The sequence below is a fragment of the Corvus moneduloides genome, chromosome 3 (genome assembly GCF_009650955.1).
Source record: "Corvus moneduloides isolate bCorMon1 chromosome 3, bCorMon1.pri, whole genome shotgun sequence".
Lineage (NCBI taxonomy): Eukaryota > Metazoa > Chordata > Aves > Passeriformes > Corvidae > Corvus > Corvus moneduloides.
The window spans coordinates 77,441,509-77,458,345 of NC_045478.1; the positions used below are offsets into that span (position 1 = coordinate 77,441,509).

The following is a 16,837-nucleotide window of genomic DNA, read 5'->3' on the forward strand; positions in this document are numbered from 1 at the left end:
ATGGCAAGTCATAAACACTCTATTCTAGTAAGTGAGCCTTCCAAATGCACAGTGGCCAAAATCTTAGATGCTTCTGTATTTCAGATGGACCAAGGAGCCATTACGAATTGAGCAACTCTCTCATTCTTGCAGATGCATTTGTCCATGCCAAGGGATGAAAGTCAATCTGGTGTCTGAACAACAGTTTCTACTGGTTTTAAGGTATTTGTCTTTTCCACCTCAGTGTTTGCTAAGTGAGTAAATTTTAGCAATGTTAAATGCATACGCTGAAAACCCGAAACACATATGATTGTTCAGCAGCGAAACAGAAGTGATACCCTTATTAAATCTTTTCTTTACAAGGCGCTTGGTTCCTTGGGTAAGTTTTAAAAGCCAGGACCACACAACGCATCAGAGTGAAAACAGCCTTATGGATTTGCAATTATGGTTGTGCGCAGGATTTTATCCCGCTTTAAGCGAGCTCCTCTCCCAGAGGGCAGGACTTTGCGTGCGCTGGAGGTACCCCCGGCTCCTCCCGACCGTTCCACGAGTCCGTACCCAGCTCACAGCCCGTCAAGCTAACCTGCCGCTGGCCTAAGCTTCTGGCACTGGGTGCCCGAGTTGCGACACCCATGGCCCGGTGGAACAGGGTTCCCGGACGGAGCCCGTCCGGGCCCGGCCGCCCGCCCCCGCACCGCGGCCACGGCCAGCGCCGCCACGCCGGGACCCCCGCCGGTCCCAGCGGCCTGAGCCGTCACCTCCGCCGCCGCGGCGGTGCGAAGGTCCCTACTCACCTCCCCCCCCGCCCCGCTCGGGACTCACTGTTGCTCGACTTGAGGTCCCGGTGCAGGATGGGGACGATGGCCTCGTCGTGCAGGTAGAGCATGCCGCGGGCGATCTGCACCGCCCAGTTCACCAGGATGTGAGGGGGGATGCGGCGGCCCCCGCGGGCGGCCGCGGCCCCGGGGGCGGCAGCCAAGGCCCTGTTGAGGGAGCCGCCGCGGGCGAACTCCATGACGAGACAGAGGTTGGGCTCCCGCAGGCAGACCCCGTGCAGGGCGATGATGTTGGGGTGCCGCAGCATGGAGAAGAGCTTGGCCTCCTGCCGCACGCTCTCCGCCGTGGCCGTGATGTCCTCGTCGGGGTCCTGCCGCGCCGCCTTCACGGCCACCTCGCGGCCCCGCCAGGTGGCCCGGTACACCTTCCCGAAGCCCCCCACGCCGATGATCTCCTGCAGCTCCAGGTGCTGGAAGTCGATCTCCGTTAGGCTCCCAGCGAGGTCCCCCCGCCCGCCGCCCCCCGCCGCCGCTCCGCCGCGGGGCTGGCGGGTCACGTAGTTGGCCGGGAAGATGCCGAGGCGGTGGTGGATCTTCCCCGCCCACCAGCCGTCGTCGCCGGACACCGCCGCGTCCTGCGACAGCACCTCCACCACGTCTCCCCGCCGCAGGCTCAGCTCGTCCTCGCCGCTCGCCTCGTAGTCGTACAGTGCCGTCCAAAGCGGGCACGAACCCCCGCCGCCACCGGCGGCCGCCGCCGCCCCGGCGCCCGGCAGAGCCATGGCAGCGACCTCAACCCCGGCGGCCACCAGCAGCAGCGCCGCCGACGCGGGAGCACCCGCCCAGCCGCATCCTCACCTGCCGCCGCCGCCGCCGCCGAGCGGGAGCCGCGGGAGGGGAGGGCGGGGCGCGGGCAGGGGCGGGGCCGCCCGGCCCGGCCCGGTCGCCGCCGCCACCGCGGGGCTCCGGCAGAGAGAGCGCAGGCGCGCGCGGGAAAGGCGGGGAGGGCAGCGCCGGTGCCCCGCGCCCGCCCGCCCGGGCCCGCCGATTGGCCGCCCGCCGTCACGTGGCGCGGGGCGCGGCGGGCGGAGGGATCGGTGCGGTCCCCCGGAGCCGGAGCACGAGGGAGCCGCGACTCCCGCTTTGTCCCTCGGGGACTGGGAACCGAGCTGAGGGCTTGTGCTTCTGCCGCAGCTTCCCCTCTCCTTCCTCGTGCGGTTTTGGGCCTTCTTTGGAACAAGCCCCAAGAGGTTTCTGAAGAAACTGAGCTTCCTCGGTTCGTGTTTGCTCTGCCACCCGCGGGCTCTCACAGGATGGGTCAGGTTGGAAGGGGCCATAGGGGGTCATCTGGTCCAACCTCCCTGCTCAAGCAGGGTCATCCTAGAGCACATGGCACAGGATCGAGGCCAGATGGTGCTTGAACATTTCCAGTGAGGGAGACTCCCCGACCTCTCTGGGCAATCTGTTCTAATGCTCGGTCACCTGCACAGCGAAGCAGTTCTTCCTCCTATCCAGATGGAATTTCCTGTGCATCAGTTTCTGCCTGTTGCCTCTTGTCCCGTTGCTTGGCACCACCGAGAAGAGCCTGGCTCCACCCTCCCTTTAGATCCTGACAGACATTGATGAGGTCCCTTCTCAGTCATCTCTTCTCGAGGCTGAGCAGGCCCAGCTCCCTCAGCGTTTCCTCGTAAGAGAGATGCTGCAGGCCCTTAATCATCTTCGTTGCTCTCTGCTGGACCCGCTCCAACTCTTCTCTGCTCACCACCCTGTCCATGCACAGAGAGAGTCCCAGCCCTGTGTGGTGCGATCACACAGTCTTTTCAATTAAGAGGTTGCCTGAAAATAGCAAATGCTGTGTACATGCTATTTCTGGGTAAAGATTCTCCTGGTTTTAAGTGGAAAAATCGTATCACTTTCTAAACTACAGTTGTCGTTTCCTTCGAAGTTGGAGGGAAGTGTGTGGGCTGGGGACGCCCTCCCGTCTCGCCAGCCTGGTGGGAAGCAGTGGTTCAAAGTGGAAGGAAATGAGTTTTCATGCCAGGAGCCAATCACTGTGCTGTGGGACCTGTGGTTATGGATGTGGCTGCTGCCAGCAGAGGCCCCAAGAAGGATAGTAAAAGAGGCTAGGGAAAGGTGTAAAAACTGCACTGCTGGGTTGACTAACTTGGTGTGATGAACACTCAATGTTTTGCACAAAAACCTACATCCAGAGCATTGTACATCTCTACATAAACACAAAATTTGCAGGTGAATACCACAGAATTAAGGTTTGAACATAAAGACAGTAATTTAAAAAAAGTTAAAATTACAGTATTAAAAAATCATAAATTCTTGCTTATCCCACTGTATTTATAGTTATACACAATGCAAAAATACAATTATGCTAAAGTGACTTACTGAACCACATTAACCAAAAAGAAAGAATGCAGAACCAGCATGTCTATCAAGTCTTCTCCCATTTCCTTTAATATAACATTGCCTTGCAGCTATTCAGCGAGGTACTTACAAGCCTTTCCCTTATCTGCATATTTGCCTTATTATAAAAGCCATAAAGTATGTTGTAATACAAGCATTCTGCCACACAAATTCCACCTTGTACTTTGTTATCTAAAAGAATCTGCAGGAACTAATTAAGTGTGGAATGTTTTGGGTCAGACAAGGTATTGGTTGCAGTACAGTCAAATGTTTAAATATTTATCTAGAGATATTATTCCAAAATTTGCTTTCTGAAGTGCCACTATCCCCTAGCAATCACTGCACTCGGGTCAGTCTTTGTTCAATGTTTCTTCAGCACCCAGCGCTCCAGGATCTTGGTGTATAGTTGCTGTTCCTAGGAGTTCCAGTAATGGAAATATGACCCAGAACAGTGTGAAGTGCCCTTAACTTTCCTGACGGCACCACCTAGTGGAGTGCACCGGTTAGAAGAGCGGCGTACAGACGGCAACGCTTTCGGCTCAGACCCTCACTGGCATCTCTCGAGAGGAAAGAAGTAATTTTTTCCGTCTTTGGCACTCCTGCAACTGTGTAGCTACAATACTGTGCATCTACGTTGTGTCCAGAACACATATCCTGACCTGGAAATGACAGGAACCCTTCATAACTGCAAGTATCATTATACCAAAAAATATTTGGTGTCTGCATCATCCAAAGATGAGGAAGAGTTGAAAGATTTGAGTGACGTGTGGACAAGTGTCATGGTTTAACTCCAGTCAGCAGCCAAGCCCCATGCAAGCACTCGCTCACTCCCCCATCAGCAGGATCGAGGAGAGAATCCGAAGGGTAAAAGTTAGAAAACTTGTGGGTTGAGATAAGGCAGTTTAATAGGCAAAGGAAAGCCATGCACACAAGCAAAGCAAAACAAGGAATTAATTCACCACTTTCCATGGGCAGGCAGGTGTTCAGCCATCTCCAGGAAAGCAGGGCCCCACCACACATAATGGTTACTTGGGAAGACAAACACCATCACTCCAAATGTCCCCCTCTTCCTCCTTCTTCCCCCCACTTTATATAGTGAGCACAATGTCATACGGTCTGGAATACCCCTTTGGCCAGTTTCAGTCACCTGTCCTGGCTGGAAGCCCTCCCAGTTTTTCTTTGTTGTACCATCTCACTGGCAGGACACGAGACGCAAAATGCTCCTTGATTTAAGACAAGCATGACATAGCAACAACCAAAATATCAGTGTGTTATCAACAGTATTCTCACATGGAATTCAAAACAGAGCACCGTACCAGCTACTGAGAAGAAGATTAACTCTCTCCCAGCCAAAACCAGGACAATAAGTCAACCTAATATCAATTGCAGTCTGCATTATCTGGGCACATTATAACCTACATGAGTTAGAGGTCTCAAAAAACAGAAGAGAGGAGGTTTTGAAGAAGTTTTCTATTTACACCCTTGTTTAGCTATCTTTTTGTTTTGGAGCTGTGCATGTAAAGGAAATTATTTGCTATTCTGCCTGTGGAAAATGACCTCAGTAGTTTCTGAAACTTAACATTTTTAATTATCATACATCAGAAACATTATTCATAGTTGCATATTGCCCTTGATTCTATCATTACAATTGCTTTAACAAACTTTGTCACCTTTGAAAAGAACCTGCAAAAGATAAAAAAGAATTCACTCAACAGGGCAGAAGTTTGGGCAAGATGTGTTTACAGGAGTAGCACATGAGGTGCGGCCAAGACTGTCCCTCCTTCATACAGCTCAAGAACAGCTCTTGAAATTTCACTGCTCGCTGAGGTCACACTGAGGAAGTACTCAAGCCTCAAAGCTGTAGATCCTCAGGCATCTAAGGGTGGCAGTGCTGCTGAAGAGGACGATGCCATTCCTCCCCTGCTCCCAACTGCTTGTTCATAGTGCTGTATCATCCCTCCCATCAAGCCAACACAAGCATCCCGCATGGCCACATGGCCTGCCACATCAGGGAGAAAGCTGAGGTATGTGGTTCATTAGCTCACAAATACTATAATAGCATTTTTGGTCTCCTAACTTTGTCAAAAAAATCCACACAAAGCATAGCAGAATGGCATGTTTGGTCTGTGAAACTGTAGCCATGGTCAGGAACAACTGATGTAGGGTAGATTTGGTGATGTGCATCCTTCACAAAATTGACTGCAATAAAGGTCATGCATATAGAACAGTCCCTAGAAGGGACTAGTGAGAGATTTACAATGCAATGTCACCGCTATTTCCTGATGGTTGGGGATGGGAGGTGGGGAGCACTGTGTGTGGTCAGCCCTGGTGTTCAAAACCCACCCTTACACCCCTTCCTTCAGGGGTGTCCCATAAGAATATACCTGGTGTCCTTACGTCTCATTCTTCACTGACTTTAGTCTCCCCAGCTCAAGGCTTCCACTCAGCTCTATCACCTTTTCAGCCCCATTCCCCCCCACTTCACACGCCTATGCTTCCTCCAGCCTGCCCCTACCTCTTCACTCCGCTAGTTTGAGGTCAGCTGCGTGAAACTCTTCAACGAAGGCAGACTGGGTTTCAACCCTGAACTCATTCTTGAAAGAAACCGATTTTTTTTTTTGACGAATTTCTCCACATCCCGCCCAAAACACAGCTCAATTGAACACAGAACGGGTGGCACTAAAGCTGGGCAGAGCTCACAGATCGGAAACTCGTGATGTATCGGGCAGGATCAGTGAGAACCCGGCGGTGGGGGAGTGGCCGGCGAGGCGCGCAGCCCAGCTGGCGGCCGCCGGGGCTGCCCCTGTGCCGCGCTTTTTGGCACCTGTGAACGCACCTCGCGGTGCCCGGGGCGGGACGCGGCCGTGACGGACGCCCCCGCGCCAGAACTGCTCCCCCCCCTCCGCCGCGGCTCGGCCCGGCCCCGCTCCGCCCCGCGGCCTCCGTGCGCTGCCGCCGCTCCCGGCAGCCGGGCGCGGACCCCGGGGGGCGGCGGGGCGGCGGCCGCGGCTGGCGGGGCCGAGCGGGCGCTGTGCCCGGCGGGGGGCGGCCCGTGACGGCGGCCTCCCGGCGGCGGCGGCGGCGGCGGCGCCTGGGGTGGGGCGGGCGGGATGCTCGGCGTCGCGGGGCACCATGGGAGAATCCGCGGGCGCCCGGCATGGCGGCGGCGGGCGGCTGAGGGGCGGCGGTGGCGGCGGCGGGGGGCGGCCATGGTGTCGCCGGCGGCGCGGCTGGTGGGGCAGGGCGTGTGGGCGGCGCTGACCGGGGGCTGGTACCACGACCCGGAGCAGGGGGCCTTCACCAACAGCTGCCACCTCTATCTGTGGCTGTTCCTGCTGACGCTGCCCATGGCCCTGCACCTGGTGAGAGGGGCTGGGGGGCGGGCGGGAGCCGGGGGCAGGGGGGGAGCCGCGGGCCTCGGCCCGCAGGCGGCAGCGGCGAGGGCGTGTGCGCTCAGCCGGCTGTAAACTGCCCTCTGGGGGGCTTAAATATTGGGAATTGTGGGCTTTACCTGAGGATTTTGTGTCTAAAGGTTAACGGGGTGAGTCCGCCGGCTGCGCTAGGCAGCGGCCGGACCCTTAGCCCTGCCAAAGGAGTTGGGTAGGGGTGCAGCGCTGGCCTCGGCAAGTGCTGAATGACCGTGGGGACGTTTGTTCAAAAATCTCTTTTGGAGACAGGTGTTTTGGATTTTTTTGAAGTTTGGTCCGGCCTTACCTGATGAGAAGGGTAAATAAATGGAAAAATTCAAATACCATGTAATTAATACGCCTTGCTGAATGTCACTGGTGAATCACATGGCTTTTTGTGACATGCAGCTCCCTTTGTGCTGAAATTTAAACTTTGCGAGTGAATAATAACTCGAGTTTGTTTGCCGGACCTTAAAATTTATTTTCCTCAAAAGCTTGAAACTTTTGCTCTGTTTTTGTGTGTTTTCCTACTGTGTGAGAAAAGCTTAAAGTATGCTGGATCATTGAATCTATTTTGATGTGTCCTTCAGTGATTATAGGGTAATATTGCTTCCGTTAGAAACAGTTTCTATCCATTTGGTTCCTGGAGTGACTCAACTAAATTCTCAACTAAGTTATGTAGAAATTTTCTTTGATTGGATAAAATTTTTAAATAGGTTTCTTTACCCTATGTGGCCAGATGTGGACCTGGTTATCAAAAGCAAAGAGCATTTATGAATCCCCCTGCAATCCCAGTGGAAAGCAAATCTTGTATTTTTAAGCATGAGTTGATGCTGGATTTTGTGGCATGGATTGCAGTGAATTCCTGTAAGCATGGCTCATGGAGTTAATGAACCAAGACAACAATATGCTTTCTTCTGATTGAGAGGGTCTATTTCCTATGCAAACCAGCAAGAGTCTTGCATTGTAGGGTTTGCTGTCCAAATCATATGTCTGATTAAAAACGAAAATAATTGAAGGCTAGCTTTTTTTTCCCAGTTGATATAAGTGTGTATCTGGAAGGATATGTGTTTCCTTGTGGGAAACTTCTGAACTGAAGAAGGTATGGGGGTTGCACAAAAGAACACTGGACTATAGGTCAGAGCTAAGGTAAAAAAAGGCATTTTTTAAAGGGAGGGGGAGAAAATGTAACTTATCTACTGACCTCTCTTGGGCATCATCATTGCCTGTCTGGATGGACTTGCTTTTTCTGCACACTGACTGGCTTTCTGATGAATCATCTGGTTAAATGCAGGACTTTTGTTCTTGAGCTAAGATATTGCTATGGGAATTCTTTGTCCTTGATAAGAATAATGCGTTTATTATGATGGCTGCCTGAGAGTAATTATGTCCTTACATGTTTTCTTGGTTTTAAGTAGCTTGTTTCTATGGCTTGGTAAACTTTATGCAAGACATCTATTCTTGCCACTTAAAAACTTGAACCTGCTTTTTAACTAAAGGTTTTCTCTGGTTTATAATAAATTTTGTTTATAATATTCAGTAATACTTGGGGTGATATTTATGTTACGTACTTGACACCAATGGTTTTGGATTCAGCTAAAGCAGTTGATGTTTCTTGAAATGGCAAAATCAAAACAGGTCAGAGTACTACTTTTTAAATTTTTCATTTGCTTGGGATAATCTTTTGTTGAAGTTAGGAAGTCTCTCTGAAACAGTCTGATTTGAATCAAATGGCAAAACTCATCCATCTGTTTTTAGTTTTTTCACAGTGGCTCAGCAGAGGTGTGCTGATGGTAGCATTGAGAAGCTTAAAGTATCAAGTTGTTTCTGTTGTGTGAATCGAGAATTTCTTTCTCCAGCTAATTCAGCATAGCTTACTTTGGTACTAAGGATTCCTTTATTAGCTTCCATACCTTTGAAAATGCAGATCTGTATTTCCATCACTTTCTTTTCGTTCTCATTTATCATTTAAGCATTAAAAATGTACATTGGATATTTGGAGCATCATTGCTGTTAAAATCAATTTTCAAAATTATAATGAGATCTCTTCTAACTGTGCCATATCAACTTTCATAATATATTAAGAATTAAAGTTCTTATTCCACCAAACAGTCCAGGATCCCTATGTGTTTTGCACATGAAAATGGTGATAACTTTAGTATTCAGCCCCTGGGCTGAATTCAGACCCAGTAAAACACCAGTGACCCAGACATGCGACTTTGGGAACTACTTGCATATAGCTTATTTTACAAGCTACAAGAGAATGTGCATGGTGTTTGGGTGAGTCCCCAAAACAACATACTGAATGTTTCTCCTGCCTCTTGTTGGACAGGGAACCCTTGAACTCACAGGGTTGTTACTTCTTAAGCACGAGGTCCTCAAATCACTCTGTGATAGGAGAAGTACAACATGGCAGTATAAGGGTGTGGGCATATAAATTACTCAGAGGTAAACTAGATAAAACTGGCAGTGTGTCAGCTGCTTCCAGTCCCACTTGGCCACGTTTTACCCCACTCTGTCGATCGCTCTGTCAGAGTTAAGGATAACACAGCAGAGATACAGGCTACCCTGTTACGTACTGTATTTATTGTGTGGTAGGACACACAATTAGAACTCAAGGTACGTCCCTGGAATTTTATTTGCTACCTGCTTTCCCATGTTTTATACTGTGCGATGGACATCTCTTAGTACTGATTCACCTTAATTAACATATAAATATGGGTCTTTGGCCCCAGTGTTATATCTGGGTCTTTGGCCCCAGTGTTATCTCTGATGGTAGTGGCTGACTGCACATTTGTTTGGGAGTTCCCTCATTTGTGTTGTGTAGCACACTGGAGACAGTCAGGCCCAGGTGCAGCAGTGCCTTGCTTTAGGTGCCTCAGGGGCTCAAGCAGTGGGTGGGATACATCTGGGTCTAAGCACCCTTTATCATTCAGCCCGATTTACAAGGTATGGTACTTTTTCAAAGGTTATATACCTTTATGTATATCTTTCAGTCACCTCTACCTTTGTGCTGCTCAAATAATGTCAGTAGACACTGAAGGAGAATGTGGCTGTTCTTCCGGGAACAATCTCTGGGCAGGCAAGGAGCCCCAAGCAAAGGTGCTCCATACATGGTGACATCAACTCTGTTGCATTTGCAGTAGTAAGTTGGGCCACATTTGGGACACACCAGCCTGCATTTCTGGCCGTGACCCCACACTATTCTGGTGCAGGGTACAACAGAAGCTACTGAGAACAAAAAGTACCTTATGGTAGAGTTTCTAATGGGGCGAGAATGAAGAAAACTAGGGCTGCAGCTTCCATAGAAACCTGTGGGAAGTCATGAAGCCTGCTTTCTAATGAATTTGTATTTGTGGATTTTTTTTTCCTAGCTTCTAATAAGATGTCAGCTGAATTGAAGCTTTTTCTGTCACTGGGGTGGCATCAAAAGGTCGGAGAGCTGTGTGGATTCCTCTCATTAATGGAGGAGGTGTGCTGCTGTGACCTTGCCCAATGGGGTGTATTCTCGTAAAGTTTCCTGAATAACTTTTTAGTTCTTTGGCTACCTTTCAACTGAGGGGATGGAGGGAGATGATGAATACATAGGCACATGGTGTGATTATAAAACCTCATTTTCATAGGAAACCAAGCTAATTATAATTATAGTGCATCAAAAGTGACTCTATCATCTAATTCCTCAGTGGTCTATAACTTAATTCCTCCTTAGTGTGGATTTCATATCTTTCACCTATCTGTACCTGGGAACACCAACTGCAGTCATATGACACTTGTACCTTATGCAAGAGGCCTGACTCAGAGAATGGAAGGCTTTCCATTATTGGTTTCATCTTTCTCCTAATTCCTCACGTGGGCAGGTAGCTACCTGCTGGCTTGTAGCACTCAGCCTGCCCCAGCATTCAGAGTATTAAAGATGCATTGTCCATGTTATGCGTTGGCAGTCTTGGTGTGGTGGGTGCACTAAAACATCGTGTATCTCGGACAGATGGGCAGGGAGACCACGGGCTGGCTCGGGGCACAGCTCTGGTAGGTCTGGTCACAAGGCAGGGATGAGGACATGCAGCACTCAGCATTTGCTAAAACTGGCCCTCTTTTCCACTCAGAAATCTAGGAGCTTCCTTGCGGTCTCTCTTGTAGCATGGTCTCTGCATGCCTAGGCTGCGCTACTGGAAATCTATTTTTGTTGTGTCCTCTTGACATTATTCATATAATATTTATTAAGCTTTATGAATGCCACCTATAAAGCACTTCTTTTCTAGTGGGTCATTCTGAGTTATTTAATAATGAGTAATTGATCTGTACCTTTTAGTGTATAGTTGAAGAGGTTCCTTGGAAGGTGAACAAATCTCTCTTAAACAAGTCATTACAGATAACTGGCTGTCACTCTTTGTGAAACCAAGCAATTTCTAACTCGTTTTGTAAAAACATTAGTCATAAACCACAAATTCTTCAACCTCAAGCTCTTCAACTTCATCTACCAAGCCTTATACCCTGAGAACACGAGCTTGCAAATGGATCCTCTCTCTGACCTGAGTTCACTAAATAACTGAAGGGTATGCTGAGAGTTGGTTTTTACACAGTACTCTTAACAGACTTAAGCCTCAACTTGTAGAAAGTCATGTCTGTCTTATTAGGGATCATTGGTAGTACGTACATCCTAAGTAGCTGCTCCACTATTGTGCAATAGATTCTTTGTATCTGAATCAGAATAGTCATAAAAAAGGATTTGCCTGAAAATTTTTATGTGTACATCTTGATGGTATGAAGTCCCAGTGAGCCAAAAGCAGCATCGGAATTGCAACCCACTTGCTTGTCACAGCACAGAAATGATTCAACATTGATTTCAACATCAAGATAAATGTGGTGACTTGTTCTAAAGATGAAATAAGCATGCCTTGTTCTTCCCTTCACCTGTGTGGTCGATGTGGTTTATTTATGAATTTGGAAAAATGATTGATTTAGTCCCAAAGCAAAGACCATTCTTAAAAATTAACTTCAGTAGGCTTTCAGCAAATCGTGAGTATTGAAAACCTTTTTTGTTTTTGTTTGTTGCTTGGGTTTTTTTGTTGTTGTTGTGCAAGACTATAGTAAAGCTCTGTTTAAAAAATAACCCTAAAACTTGAAATGAGATGAAACTCACTGTGAGACTGCACCTGTGTAATGACAATACACAAGCGTGTTCTGTGACTATAGTGGTAAAGACTTTGGTACTTCAATTATAACTGCAAGTGTCCATTGCTATGATTTGCCCTTTACTGTAAGGAAGTATTGTATAAAAAAAGTTGTTAGTATGTCATGTCTGTGAAAGAACTTTACAGACTGTAGTGGAACTGTAATTAATTTTAATGGCTAAGAACTGAGGTGCTCATCACAGATCAGCAAACATATCACAGACAGCTGCAAATTAACAATTATGCACTTTAGAAAAGGAATTCAAAGAGGTTGTGTCATAGTTTAACCCTAGCTGGCAACTAAGCACCCCACAGCCAATTGCTCACTCCTCCAGCCTCAGCCAGGACAGGTGCCTCTCCAAATGCATTTTTATTCATTTGTTTTTAGTAGTCCTGACTAATTATTTAAAATTCCTCAGTGGTTAAGGTATTTGGGAACATGTTGTGAGGCATTAGAAAATGGACATCAAGCTACAGCATTTTACTATTGAGTCATAACTGACATACAGGGTAAGATGACAGACGTTTTCTAAAGGTTTCCTGTTTTTAGATAACTAATGTTTCTTTTTGTGTCTGTATTTTTATGAATTCATAGTTTAGGAAAGGCTCCAGCTGCATTAACATGGAAATGTAGTATTTTAAAAAGCTTTTTAATGTTTGTCTGTGGTGAGTTTTTGCTGATTTTGATAGTAAATAATATCCACAGTTAATTGAAAGAAGAATAGATCTTGTGAAATAGGCTGAACCTTGAAGAAACCCTTAAACCTTTTCTGTAAGCAGAACTCAATATATATATTGTATTTAAAAATTTTAGCAGCATCTTCTCAAAACAAACTCTTATCATTGTGTCTTCATTATTTCTTCCTATAGGCTTTTCCAGCAAATGCAGTGACAGTTTTTGTGTACTGCAGCTCGGTGACAGTGTTCTTCACGGTAATAAAGGTGATCAGCTACCGTTTGCACCTTATGTTTGATAAAGGCGAAGTAATTCAACAGAAGCTCTCAAGAAAAAATGGAAGGCAATGTAAAGATACAGAGGTTCAAAAAGGAGAAGCGGTTCAGTCCTCAAATTGTAGGTAAGGTTTTCATTGCCTTGCTGGCACATTATGTAAACTGGGTGAGTTTGCACCATGGTCCTGCACAGCAGAAATGTCTGTTGAGTGCAAGAAAACTCCTTACAGTTGTATGAAGAATGACACTTTTAAAAACCTGATTAGTGCTTTTATACTGGGTAGCTGAAACATTCTTGTAGTGGAGCAGGCTGAGCTGCACCTGATTCAGAGGTCAGGCAGCAGCTGGGCACCATGAAGGTGGTAGAGGAGATATGTACTGGAGATCTGTGCTAACAGATCCTGGAGAGAACCTGGAAGAAGTTTTCTGGGGAAGCCTTAAAAGCTTGGTCTTTCCACTTCCTGCTGTGCTTACTTGCTGGGAAGAGGCAAAGAAGTGGCACGCACCTGTTGGCAAAGAAGATGCTTTAATAACGTGGCTTTGGAAGCCCGACCTTGTGTTGCCTTTGTGTGCTTGTAGCAAATTCCCTCTCAGATCACACCTAGATGTGAAGTTGCTTTTCCCCCTTATGTTTTATTGTGACTGCTTATGATGCTTCTGTCATCCTGTTCATGAGGAAGGCTTTTGTTTCTCAGGGGCATTTGGGAGGTAGTTGTAGCTTCTCTATGGAGGAGCCAAGTACTATTAGTCTTTGCTGCATATAATCAATAAGGCTGCTTCCAGGCTGTGATGGGATTAAAGGTAAAAACAGTAGTGGAATGAAGACTAGTACTGACATTTTTCAGGTTTGCGTATTGGTAGAATGTTCCGCTATACACTCTTGGGAATAAATGGAGACCTTTCCTGCTGGTTTTTCAAGCTTGAGTCATGCAAACAAATGAAGCTGGCAAGTGGCTTTCAGTGATCCCAAGTGTTATGACAAATGTGAAAAATGCTGAAATAAGGTACATCTAAAAGTGATAGAAGCGTAAAAATGTCCAAAGCAAGCTTGAATTGAGTAGCTTTGTTAAAACTACCAGTCAAGCTTCAACAGAGAGCTCTGTATAAAAGAACTTACTTAGGGTATTTTTGGGTGCATTTGCAGTTGCTACTGCTAGTTCTGTGCCAGCTAAGTAGTGTCAAGATAGTTTGTGTTCCTCTGTGCTACTGTTCTTCCATGTCTTTACACGTGCACATCTGTGCTACACTCCTGGCAGTGATGTTGCTGGGAGAGTCAAGGTCTGCCTGCATCAAGACCCTTTGAGAAATGCCTCTGTGTGTCACTAACCATACAACATTTCTGTTTTAGATGGGGTTATGCCTTTCAGACTGTTGTGGCTGGGAAGTAAAGGTAGAATAAGTTAAAAGTTGCATGTTAAATCACGTGACTCTTCCTCCCAGGTTGATTTGTGTATGCAGAACAATCCATTATTTTGTACTCAGTCAGAAAATAAAGAACATAATATTATTTTGACTACATGGATGACAGAATTTTTTAAACAGACCTTGGTAGTTGGCAAGTTGGTTGAACAAGTTTTTGAAGCTAGTTAACTACAAAGTATTGTGGAAAGAAGATTGAGACCCCCAGATAAATAATGTTATAGCTTAGATACAGCTTTAGAGTTTTAAAAACAGGTTTTTGGTGAAAAAAACAAATGAACCCCATGAACAAATGGAAAAGCCCAGCCTCACGCTTTTTGACATTTCACTGTGGTGTTTTTCTGGGTTGTTTCTTTTTTATTGACTGAATTTTTGTTGTGCTATACCTGAGAAAGAGAATATTTGTAGGTTCTCAATAGTAAACCTTGTCCAAAAATACCTGCTTATATCCATGGAAAAGCCAGTAGAAAATATGCATAAAAGGAGTTTTTGGGTAGTTTAGTGTATCCACAAAGGAACTGATCAATAAATTGCCTTACAGTATATGAAGTTAGTAATAGCTGTATACTTGGTTTGCCTAGATCAGAGCAAAAATATTATTTTGTGGTTTAATGATTGTATTAGTACTCTCTGTCTTGCATTTCAAGTAGTTGTTTTGTGGGAGGTTTCCAAATAAAAAGGCAGTTAGATAAGCCCTGTGTACACAAGGATTTACAAAGCCAAAGTTGTGGAAAGAATAGCATTTGATTGTCATATGTCTAAGGAAAAGCCCCAAATAGCCTTTTCTGCCAATAAATCTGTGTGTGTGTCAGGCAGGCTAAATGGTATTATATACTCATAGGGAGGTTGAAGAGATGTCATTGTATTTCTCATAGCTCTACTTCTGAAGACACCATAATCATTTTAGATTGAGGGGTTTTTATTATTTTATTTTTATCAAGTTGTCTTGGTGAGGAAGGAAGTGCAGAAAAGCATTACAGTATTTTTACAGCCCTGGGCTTTTATCATTGGAGGAGAAAGAAGTGCTCTTACTTCATTGTGCTGTGCTACTTCTTCCCATTTTGTTCTTATTCTTCAACTACTTCCCAAAACTCACTGTGATGCCCCGTGGTAAGAAGCATTTCTTTATCTTTCATTTGCTTTCGCTTCAGCAATAACTCGGGGGATCATGTCGTCGGTGAGACCAGCCAAAATGACTCCACCCAAACAATTCCTGACGGTTCCAGAGCGCAGGCTCCGCACTCGCAGGACTCACCTGGAGCAACGGTTAGTATGTGCCCCTCTCCAGCAGTGTCCTCACCTCGTGCAGTCCACAGCTCACCACACACAGTTTTGTGTTGCCAGCTACTGCTTGCTTGTAACATAGGTCTGCTCCAAGGAGGAGGGGTCATTCCGTGCATCTACTTGGGTATACCACTGCTGCCAGTCAGCCTTGTCCTAAAGGTTTGGCTTTGCAGAGCTGAAACTGTCCTACATAATGCTGCACTTCTTAGGAGGGCTCTCTCTGCTCTATAGATAGCAAGCGGCCTTTGGAAATCTTGCCAAGAGCAACTAGCTGTTGTGGCTGCTTTGAGAGAAGGCAGAGAGGCTAATGCAATCAGCATTATTTTGTTGCCTCTGAAGGGATCTGCTCCCAGAGCATTAATAATTTGGTTTTGTGTAACTAGACTTATGCTTATAAAATGAACCAAAACCATCTCTTGAGTATTTAAACGAAGCATAAAAGCCATTTAAATCTAGGAGATGTCTACAGGAGGTTAAAAGTACATGTATGTGCACTCAATGCCATTGGCCATGCTTAATAAATCAAAGGTATATGAAATGATGAAGGTGATGTATGTAAATGTTATGAAAGAAAAAAATAGGAAACACTCATGATAAGTTGAAGAAATTTTCAAAAAATTAAGAAACAGAATAACACTATCTGTGTAATCTTAAGCTACTCCCCTTGCATACTGTGATAACATCTTTAATTATGTGATGCCATGCTATTTTTTTCTACAGGACTCCTGCCTCAGTCAGTGCAGAGGATGGTTAGTGATTTCTGAATAAGTGGCTATTTGATACTTCATTCTGTCTTTGTATTCCTCCACACCCACCCTTTATCCCTATTTACTACAAATTATTCAAATCCTGGTCTGAATCAGAACTATTTCTTCATTTCCTGGAGTGTTTTTACCTTTTTGTAGCATCTGTAGCATCTGTAGCATCTGTATGATTCACAGACATTAATAGTTCTTTTGGTTTGTTTTTTTTGGTTTTTTTTTTTTTAATGAGGTAAAATATTTTTCACCTTGTTTCTGTCCTGCTCTCCAGTATTCTGGTATTTGTCCATTCTGCAAACCTATGTCTTCCTGGGATCTCATCCTAGTCTCCCACTTCCAAACATGCAGGTTGGGTCTTGTCAAACCACGTCTCCTGTTCTTGCTGCCAGGATACCACCATGAAATTTTAGAAAATAATAATTATTTCCTCTTGGTTTTGGTGCCTGTCAGTCAGAAAAGAGCCACATTTTTTTCAATGTCTCGTTCTTAATTATGCACTTGGGCTGTTGAATTTGAACTCCTGAAGTGTTCCTCTGGGGTATTGTGTTTTGTTTTGAGCTCCCCAGTTAGTTCCCATGCACATTGACCTTCTGATGAGAATCCAGCAGAGGCCACCAACGTGATTGAGGATGATGTGTAAGGACAGGCAGATGGGATGTTTTAGTCTTTGTAAG

General features: G+C 46.2%; 2 protein-coding genes across 7 annotated transcripts in view; one reads left to right on the forward strand and one right to left on the reverse strand.

Moving 5' to 3' along the window:
- MAP3K21 (mitogen-activated protein kinase kinase kinase 21) overlaps positions 1 to 1,537 on the reverse strand; it is a 41,801-nt gene extending 40,264 nt beyond the window's left edge. For all 3 annotated transcript variants that reach the window (XM_032102297.1, XM_032102295.1, XM_032102296.1), the window contains exon 1: positions 802 to 1,537. In XM_032102297.1, coding sequence (XP_031958188.1) covers positions 802 to 1,537 — 736 coding nt within the window. The remainder of the gene's footprint in view (positions 1 to 801) is intronic.
- A 4,842-nt stretch (positions 1,538 to 6,379) lies between these two features.
- PCNX2 (pecanex 2) overlaps positions 6,380 to 16,837 on the forward strand; it is a 150,712-nt gene continuing 140,254 nt past the window's right edge. For 3 of the 4 annotated variants that reach the window (XR_004238804.1, XM_032102299.1, XM_032102301.1), the window contains exons 1-3: positions 6,380 to 6,532; positions 12,619 to 12,824; positions 15,270 to 15,384. Coding sequence is in view for 3 of the 4 variants with exons in the window: in XM_032102299.1 (XP_031958190.1) it covers positions 6,380 to 6,532; positions 12,619 to 12,824; positions 15,270 to 15,384 (474 nt within the window). In the remaining variant the exon portion in view is untranslated. Of the gene's footprint in view, positions 6,533 to 12,618; positions 12,825 to 15,269; positions 15,385 to 16,122; positions 16,152 to 16,837 lie in introns of those variants that run through there. The other variant, XM_032102302.1, reaches the window with a different exon arrangement.